General features: G+C 42.4%; 1 protein-coding gene across 1 annotated transcript; it reads left to right on the top strand.

The window, feature by feature from the left end:
* Positions 1-9,394: 9,394 nt before the first annotated feature.
* Positions 9,395-10,330, top strand: LOC120877579 (taste receptor type 2 member 41-like). The gene has a single exon (XM_040259914.1). It carries the CDS (start codon positions 9,395-9,397, stop codon positions 10,328-10,330), a length of 936 nt encoding a protein of 311 aa, XP_040115848.1.

Below are 10,330 nucleotides of genomic sequence, written 5' to 3' on the forward strand. Positions count from 1 at the left end.
CAAACAGATGACTCATTGGAAAAGTCCCCGATTCTGGGGAAGATTGAGGGCTGAAAGAGAAGAGAGTGTCAGAGGATGACATGGCTGGACGGCATCACCAATACAATGGACGTGAATTTGGGCAAATTCTGGGAGATGATGAGGGATAGGGAGACCTGGAGTACTGCAGTCCATGGGATCACAAAGAGTCAGGCGCGACTGGGTGACTGAACAACAGCAACATACACTGTGAAAGCATTTCCATAATCAAGTTAATTAATATATCTCTCACTTCGTATATTTACCTTTTTTCTTGACAACACTTAAGTTCTACTGTCAACAAATTCAATTATACAATACAGCATTGCCTACTATAGTCACCATGTGACTATATATTATACATTCAGATCTTATTAATCTTATAATGGAAAATTCATACTCTTTTAGCATTTAAAGCACTCCCAACCCTTGGAGACTGCCATTCTACTCTGTTTCTGCAAATTCAACTTTTTTTTAAAGACTCCACATGTGAGTTCACACAGTATTTGTCTTTCTCCGGTTATTTCAGCTAGGAAAATGCCCTTTGGTTTTATCCATGTTGTTACAAATAGCAGGATTTCTTTTTTTTTTTTAATAAAAGGTAGAATAATACTCCACTATATACTTATGTATATATCTTTATATCTATATCATATGTTCTTAACTCATTCATCCATCAACAGACACTCAGGTTATTTCCATACCTTGGCTATTGTGAATAGCTGGCAATGAACGTAAGAGTACAGTTATCTCTTCAGGTCAATGATGTAATTTACTTCAGATATATATTCCAGAAATAGGATTGATAGCTCATAAGGTAGTGCTATTTTTAGATTCTTGAGGAATCCACATACTGTTTTTCATAGTGGCTATATCAGTTTTCACCAACAGTGTCCAAGGGTTCCCTGTTCTCCATATCCTTGCCAGCATTTGTCATCTCTTAACTTTTTGAGGTGGCTCAGACGGTAAAGAATCTGCCTGCAGTCAAGAGACCTGGATTTGATCTCGGGGTCAGGAAGATCCCTTGGAGAAGTGAATGGCTATCCACTCTAGTATTATTGCCTGGAGAATTCCATGGACAGAGAAACCTGGCAGGCTACAGTCCACGGGGTCTCAGAGTCAGACACAACTGAACAACTAACACTCTCAGTCATTGTGATAGGTGTGAAGTGCTATCTTGCTTTGGGCTTGATTTGCATTTCCCCCTGATGCCTAGTGATATTGAGTACTTTTTCATGTAAGTTTTCTTTGGAAAAAAATGTCTATTTGGGGGTTTTACCCATTTTTAAGTTGGAGTATCTGTTTTTATATTGCTGAGGTGTGAGTTCCTTGCATATTTCAGATAAACCCTTATGGGCTATACAGTTTACAGATGTTCTCTCCCCTTCCATAGGCCGTCTTGATTTTGTTGGCTGTTTCTTTACTGTGCAGAAGCTTTTGAGTTTAATGGAGTTCTGCTTGTTCAGTTTTGCTTTTGTTGCTTTTGCTGTCAAATCCAAAAAATTATTGCTAAAACCAGTGTCAAACAGCTTACTCCCAAAGCTTTCTTCTAGGAGTTTTATGGTTTCAGGTCTTACATTCAAGTTTTAATCTATTTTGGGTTGACTTTTGTGTATGGTTTAAGATGGGGGCCCGATTTAATTCTTTTGCATGCAGCTATCCAGTTTTTTACAGCACAGTTTATTGAGAAGGCTCCCTCTGCCCCAGGCCCAGAGATAGCTATGGGAAGTGCTTGTGTGACCATTTAACAACCGCTTTGTTTGCTGCAGTCCTGTGGGACTTATGAACCCAAGTCACATTAGCCCTCAGAATGAGGCGATTTGAGGGGGCCCCGTGCCTCGGGGGGCAGCCTGAAGAGTTGGAGCGCTAGATGTGCGTTCCAAACTCTGTTCCTTTGGGGGAAGCTGGTAGTTGCAGGCTCCCTATGCCAGGAATGGGGTTTCTGGTGAGAGTGTCTTAGCCTGTTGAGCCCATTTCCACATGGGTATCTTCTTAGTCACCCAATGTGTAGGAGTCATTCAGCTTGTTTCTGGGCTTCTTTCAAAGGGGTTGGTCTGGTACGGTTGTGTATTTGTTGTATCCCTAGGGGGAAGGAAAGTCAGAAGCCTCTGCTGTCATCATCTTGGTGATGTCACCTTAGTTCTCTCTCTTTCACTCTCATAGCTGCATGTGCAGAGGTGCCGAGTAGACGAGAGCAGAGTGTAAGCGGACAGAGAACAGAACTCTGAATGAGAAAATCTCACTCGAAAGTCTTCCTCTAGTGACCTTGAAGTAGTCACTTAAATTCTTTTTAAAAATTTACTTACTTAAAAAATTTAATTTTGGCAAGATATGCATAACATAAAGTTGGTCATTTTAACCATTTTTAAGTGTCCAGTTAAGTGGTATCAAATATATTCACGTTGTCGTGCAGCTTCATTGAACCTTCCTTGGTGGCTCAGAGGGTAAAGAGTCTGCTTGCAGTATGGAAGACCCAGGTTTGATCCCTGGGTCGGGAAGATCTCCTGGAGAAGGAAATGGCAACCCACTCCAGTATCCTTGCCTGGAAAATTCCATGGACGGAGGAGCCTGACAGGCTACAGTCCATGGGGTTGCAAAGAGTCGGACACACTGAGCGACTTCACTTGATCCTTGATCTTGATCTTGTCATGCAGCTAATCTCCAGAACTCTTTCATTCTGCAAAATTGAAACTCCATAACCATTAAACAAACAAACAAAAAATCCTCATTTCATGCACGTCCATCCCCCAGCCCCTGGCAATCACCATCTACTTTTTATCTTTATGAATTGAATTACTTTAGGTACTTAATATAAGTTAGTTACACATTATTCATTTTCTTGTGATGGGCTTATTTCACTTAGCTTGTTCTCAATGTTCTTTCATTGTATGTCACAATTTTCTTCCTTTTAAAAGCTGAATAATATTTCATTGTATGTAAATGCCACATTTTTTTTAACCCATTAATCTGTCCACTGATACTTGGGTATTTCTGCTTTTGAGTGTTTATGAATGATGCTGCTATGAGCAGGGGCGTACAGAAATCTTCCGAGACCCTGCTTTCAATTCTTTTGAGTGAATGCTCAGAAGTGGAATTGTTGGATTGTGTGCTATTTCTATTTTTAATTTTTTAAGGAACTGTCATAGTGGCTGCACAATTTTATACTCTCTCCAACAGAGCATACAGGTTCTAATTTCTCCCCATTCTCATCAAACTTGTTGTTTTCTATTTTCTACCTTTTTTTTTTGCTAGTAGCAACAAAAATGAGTGTGAGGTGGCATTTCATTGTGATATTGATTTGCATTTTCCTAATGATTAGTCATTAGGAAAGTCATAAAGGTCCATCTAGTCAAGGCTATCATTTTTCCTGTGGTCATGTATGGATGTGAGAGTTGGACTGTGAAGAAAGCTGAGTGCCGAAGAATTGATGCTTTTAAACTGTGGTGTTGGAGAAGACTCTTGAGAGTCCCTTGGACTGCAAAGAGATCCAACCCATCCATTCTGAAGGAGATCAGCCCTGGGATTTCTTTGGAAGGAATGATGCTAAAGCTGAAACTCCAGGACTTTGGCCACCTCATGCAAAGAGTTGACTCATTGGAAAAGACTCTGATGCTGGGAGGGATTGGGAGCAGGAGGAGAAGGGGACGACAGAGGATGAGATGGCTGGATGGCATCACTGACTCGATGGATGTGAGTCTGAGTGAACTCCAGGAGTTGGTGATGGACAGGGAGGCCTGGTGTGCTGCGATTCATGGGGTCGCAAAGAGTTGGACATGACTGAGCGACTGAACTGAACTGAATGATTAGTGATTTTGAGCATCTTTTCATGTGCTTGTTAGCCATATACCATTGATAGTATATTATCTTTGAGGAAATAACTATTCAGTCCTGATCCATTTTTTTCTTCCAGTTTTATTTAAATATAATTGAATATAGCACTGTAAAGGTGTATCACATAATGATTTGACTTACATATGTCATGAAATGATGACTATAATAAGTTTAGTAAACATCCATTATCTCATATAGATATAAAATTAAGTGGAAAAAATAGGCTTTCCTTGTGATGAGAATTCTTAGAAATTACTCTCTTAATGACTTTCATATATAATGTAGCAGTGTTCTTTATATTTATCATGTCATATGTTACATTAGCTCAGTGGTAAAAAATCCACCTGCCAATGCAGGAGATGTGGATTTTATCCCTGGGTCAGGAAGATCCCCCAGAGAAGGAAATGGCAACCCACTTCAGCTTTCTTGCCTGGGAAATCCCGTGGATGGAGGAGCCTGGCAGGCTACAGTCCACAGGGTTGCAAAAACATTGGACAAGACTTGGTGACTAAACAACAACAACAATGTGGAACCTCGTTGTCCCAGCATCATTTTTGAAACTCACTAAGTTTTAATAAGTTTCCAAAAACTAATTTCTATAAAGCACTTAGAATAGTACATAGGATGCAAACAGCACTGAGTAAATACTAGTTCTTATTTTATCATTTATTACACTAAATCATCATTATGTGTCTACTTGTCTTTCCCTCTCAAGACTACCTGAATCTTTGTACCTCCAGGCTTGTCCTAGCACCTGTCAGACAGTACATGCTACACGCTAAAAGGATTTTGTTGAATGGACGAATGGTAAATAGGACTTCTCTGCTGAGGCTGCAGACAAAGTACAGGGCAGATGCTAGTTTCAGCACTGACATTCTTTATGAACTGTGGGTCCCAACCAGAGGGCTTCTCAAGCTTAGAACATCCTAAGCGTCTGCCTTAGGGCATCTTCCCAGAGAGCATAGCACACAGCCCCTTGATGCAGATCACCCTGGACAACTAGAAGCTCTTCAGCATGCTTATCATTTCCACATGGCCCTCCACACTTGTTTGTTTGCCCTCCACTTGTCCCTGAGCATGAACTCAGGGAATGGAATCCCTCCCTGATATTTGCTTCAGCCAAACCTCCTCTGCTGGATCCTTTGGCTTTCAGCCTCTAAAAGTTGAAAGGTTCAAGGCTTACTCTCAGCACCTTAACTATTTCTGTCTACATTCTTTACCTACATGATCTCATCTGGTTTAATGGCTTTAAATACCACATAAGTGGTGATGACTCCCAAACTTGTTATTCCAGCTGTAAATCTTCACTGAGATCCAGACTTGTATTTCAATTGTCTTCTTCACGTCTCATCTGAGATCTCTAATAGGCATCTCAAACTTAACATAAACAAAACAGCTTCTTTCACTTCTTCTCTCAGTCTTCCTCATCTTGGTTGTTGTTGCCGTTTAGTTGCTAAGTTGTGTCTGACTCTTTTGTAACCCCATGGACTGTAGCCTGCCAGCTTCCTCTGTCCATGGAATTTCCCAAGAATTCTGGAGTGGGTTGCATTTCCTTCTCTACATAAAAGACTACATAAAATTCTCCTGGTTGCTGAAATAAAAAGTTTAGGATTTGTCCCTGATTTTTTTTCATCCCTATATCAAACAAATCCTATCAGATCTGCCTTGTAAATATGCCAGCATCTTATGCCCAATTACCACGTCCAAAGCTTCCACTTAAGGACAAGCCCTCTGCTTGTACTCAGTTTAAGATAGTAGCCTCTTACTGCTCTCTTCCACTCTAGTCTCTTTCAACCCCATTCTTTACATAATAGTCCAGAAGATGTTTGAAAACATAAGTTATCTCGCTCCTCTGTTTAATACCCTCTAATGGTTTCAGTTATATTTGGATGATATCCAGATTTCTTACCATTGCCCACATGACTTTCTTGATCTTATCCTTTAAATAACAGCATGTTAAAGGCTGAAATTTCTACCAGATGCAAAGATTTAGTGAAAGGAGATTTCAGACTGAGTTGCCAGTTCACAGTATGCAGATGTTCAAAGGAAACGGACATAAACCTTTCATAAGTCTTGAAACTCTTTGATAAAATAAGAGTTGAGACAGTGGACGAGAGAAGATTTTGTGAGAAATATTTAGAAAATCCTACATTGTGAGTCCAACTCCATATTCTACCAAGGAAGACTAGGAATGTCTCCTCCTCCCCTCAAACCTGGTGGTGGTTGGGAGCTTCCATGGGGCCACACACAAAACTTACTGGGTTATTTCTTCTGTTGGGAAATGGACTAGGCTCTTGCTTCTGCCTATAGGACTAAGAGAATGAGAAAAAAGCTGGATGATTTTGGGGACAGAGTCAGGAGAATATGGCTACATTAGGCCTGGGGGGCAGGGTTAATGGCCAGCTGTGGGCCTCAAGAGGAGAGCTTGTGTGTGAGGGTGTCCTGAGATCTGACTAACAGGGCTGTCCAGTGGAGTGTGGCAGCTCCAGCTGCAACTCTTGGTGGTCAATTCCCCGAAACTGAGGAAGGAGTCCTGAGGGATCACTCAAAATAGAGATTTTTTGCCCCAGCACACAGAACTGCAGAGAGAGGGCTCAGTAGGGAACCTCCAGAGTCCTGAAAATTCCCATGAGGGAGAGAGTGAGCATTAAACCTCCACCAGGCCTGGGAAACACAAAGCCAGATTACTTTGGTTCTAGTCCAAAAGAGACACTTCTTGCCCCTTTACCAGTCTCCATCTGCATCGGCCAGTCTCAGATGGGTCGAAGCTATAGTTATCTAGTTTTCATCCAATGCACTGAAGTGTCCAATTTCTGGCTTGAGGCTGCTTTGTGACTTGAAGCGATCTTGGGACAACCTGTTTGACAAGAGTGAAAAGTAAATTCATATGACATGCTGGAGTTCTTTCTTTCTGGCTGGAGAAGTTTCCCTTGCTGAGTAAAGTTGGAAGAAGTAGTAGAAGAGAACGAATAAAACTATGGTGTGATAGTATTATGAGTACAGCCAGCTCCCCATGGCAAAGGCTTTTCCTGTTTGATCCCTCACATTATCCCCTGAGAAAGCCTTCCCCAGCCTATAGGTTTAAAGGAGCAACATTTTTTTCTCCACCTGTTCTTCAGCAATTTTACTCTTGTTTTTTCTTCAAAGCACTGACTACAGTGTGAAAGTATCTTGTTCAGGTGTTTGCTTATTGTCAGGTGTCTTCCCTTGGTTCCATAAAAGCAGGAATCCTTTCTCTTTGGCTTGCTGCTGTATCTACCTCCTGACTACAATAGGTGCCCTGTGTATATAAGTGCTCACTAAGTATTTTTTGAGTGAATGAATGAGTAAAAACTATAGGTCAAAGAGTGAGAAAAATGCACATTCATCCCACTTCAACGGGGTTTTTATTGTGGGTTTTTGTTTTCACGCAATTATTCATTCATCCTGTGGTGGTAACAACGGTCACATTATTTGTATGACTAACTTTTTTAGTTGACACTTTCATGAAAAAGTCATATTACAAAAGGAAATACAAACATTAAGGAAATTTTAAACAAACATGGAGGAAGGACCAGTTTGAAGTATTCAACCAAAAACATTTGACTATAGATCGATTCGAATATATTTTTACTCAATAATATATTTTTACTTTTCAACATGGTCTCTCAAACATCTCTCTTTACTGTTCATACTGGAGGGCAGGACTCACATATGCCCAGTAAGCTAAGGAATCTCAGTGTGGGGGACACACTCCAAATTGGCCCCCCAGGACCCTCATCCCTGGAAAGTGCACCTTTGTGGAACCCCCTTCCTATGAGTGTCCATGGTGACTGCAAGTTCCTTCTATCTAATAGAATATGGTAGAGGTGATAGAATGTTGTTCCATGATTATGATATGGTAGTTAACCCACATCTTTCTAGCCAGCTCTTCTCTTAGGGACTCTCTTTGCTGGCTTGAGCTGTTATGTTGAAACAGTTCACTTGGTAAAGACTGAGGGTGCCCACCAGGATCTGAGGGCAGCCTTCAACTGACACCCAGCAAGAAGCAGATACCCTCAATTCCACAACAACAAAGGAAGAAATTCTCTTACTGGAAACATAAACTCCACTTAAACCATTATCAATCATTAACACTTCAGGGTCCATGAAGGATTTAATAAGAGGTTTGGTAGAAAGGTGGATCAAAGAATCTGACCTTGAAAGAGATGACTGCTCTAGGTGAGAATAGATCTGTAACAGGAAAACTCAACTGGAGATATATCCCTCTAGCATCACCACTTTCCTGGGTCTTGGCCATATGAGTTGTTGCCCATATACTTAATGTCTTTACAAAGATCCGATGAGGAGAGATGTGTTTCTGGGGCCCAAAGGTGGAATAAGAGAGATGAGGTTGTCAACAGAATCAATAAACAGTCTATCATAGGAATTGAAAAGAATTTTATTCGAGCCAAACTGAGGACTACAGCCCAGGAGACACAGATTCAAGAAGCACTTGAATTGTGTTCCTCTGGACTAAAATATGGGAGAAGTTTGTATATAGGCAAAATCCACTAAGTTACATAAATTGTTTGTCAAGAATTAAGATTGGAACTGGCAAGTAATAGTGCTTGTTAAGCAAAAATAGGTTGAGCTCTGAAATGGTTGCAAGGGGAAACCTTGAGACGGTTAAGACTGCAGTTGGCAGTTGTTAGCAGATACTGTTTTGAAAACCACTGTTGGTGTCGTTTGAATTTGATATAGTTCATAAAATTCAAGTTCTTGGCAAAGCAAGAACGTGTTTGAAACCCCATCCACGGAGGCCACCCAGCTCCATTTTAGATGCCTGAACCACAGTTTTTATCTTATCAGAACAAAGAACAAACATCAAATATGACAGGGGTACATTCCTTCAAACTTTCAGAAGAGGAAGATTAGCACATACACAGCAAGTCAGCATGTCCTTGGTTCCTGGGAAGGGACCCTCATTTTTAACAAGTAACTAACATTGGCATCCTAGGAAGGGGGCAAGGCCTTTATTCCTATCTTCAAAGTGGACATTCTAAACAATCTGGTAAATGCAGTCTTTTTTTTTTTTTTTTTTTTTTTAATGCTTAAAGTCGGTATAACATGCGTGTCTGACAGGCCCTACAACAGGCCATTCTAGTTGGTGTAAATTTCAAGCCAAATCATGGATAAGCCAGAATGACTTCCCCATAGGTCAGTACATGAAAATTCTTTCCTTCAGAGCTCAGTCACAGACACCCTGAACAACCCTCCACATTGACACTAACCATGGCCACATGCAGGCAAAACCAAAGAAGGCAAATGGGGAGCAGTCAGTGGGCCTGATGGTAACTGAGCCCGGGGGGAAATTTGCATCCTCGCTGAGCTGAGATCACCTTCCTCTGAAGCCTGAGCATCCTCCTTCTAAGGGAGCTCTGGCTCAGATGCAGAGCCTGAGCTTTCTTCTCGCATCCCCAGAAAAGAGGGACTCTTCTCACATTCCCTGAAACAGGGACTGTGGATGGAGGAGGCAGGAGGTCAGGGACCAAGGCCTGGGGTGGTGACCGGAGGACGGGCCAAGATGCACCCAGCATTCACAGTCCTCTTCATGCTGCTCTTTGTCCTGCTATGTATCTTGGGCCTCCTGGCCAATGGCTTCATTGTGCTGGTGCTGAGCAGAGAATGGGTGCGACGTGGGAGGCTGCTCCCCTCTGACTTGATCCTCTTTAGCTTGGGACTCTCCCGCTTCTGCCTGCAGTGGGTTGCAATGGGGAGTAACTTCTACTATTTCCTGCATCTGGTCGACTACTGCAGCGGTCCCGCCCGGCAGTTTTTCGGTCTACCCTGGGTCTTCCTCAATTCCGTCACTTCCTGGTTTGGCTCCTGGCTCAGCGTCCTCTTCTGCATGAAGATTGCTAACTTCACCCACCCCGCCTTCCTCTGGCTAAAGTGGAGGTTCCCCAGGTGGGTGCCCTGGCTTTTGCTGGGCTCTCTCCTCACCTCCTTCACTGTCACCCTGCTGTTTTTTTCGGGGAACCACGCTTTGTATAAAGGGTCCTTCACTAGAAAACCTTTCAGGAACATGAACTATCATGAGTGGAGCAGGATCCTGGAAATGTACTATTTCCTGCCCCTGAAACTGATCACTCTTTCAATTCCTGGCTCTGTTTTTCTGGTCTCGATTGCTCTGTTGATTCACTCTCTGAGGAGACACGCATGGAGGATGCAGCACAATGCTCACAGCCTGCAGGATCCCAGTGGCCAGGCTCACACCAGAGCTCTGAAGTTACTAGTCTCCTCCCTTGTTCTTTATACTCTGTCTTTCGTGTCCCTGATCATTAATGCTGCAGGGTTCTGCTCCTCAGAGAGTGACTGGTACTGGCCATGGCAAATTTTAGTCTACTTGGGCACATCCATCCATCCCTTTATCCTCATCCTTGGCAACCTCAGGCTTCGAGGGGCATTTGGGCAGCTGATTTTGTTGGCCAGGGGCTTCTGGATGGCCGAGGTGGTGTGA

Source organism: Oryx dammah, unplaced genomic scaffold (genome assembly GCF_014754425.2).
Source record: "Oryx dammah isolate SB20612 unplaced genomic scaffold, SCBI_Odam_1.1 HiC_scaffold_18, whole genome shotgun sequence".
NCBI lineage: Eukaryota > Metazoa > Chordata > Mammalia > Artiodactyla > Bovidae > Oryx > Oryx dammah.

What these genes read in the sequence shown, in the direction of transcription:
- LOC120877579 (XM_040259914.1), top strand. Translation starts at nt 9,395, where the DNA reads ATGCACCCAGCATTCACAGTCCTCTTCATGCTGCTCTTTGTCCTGCTA.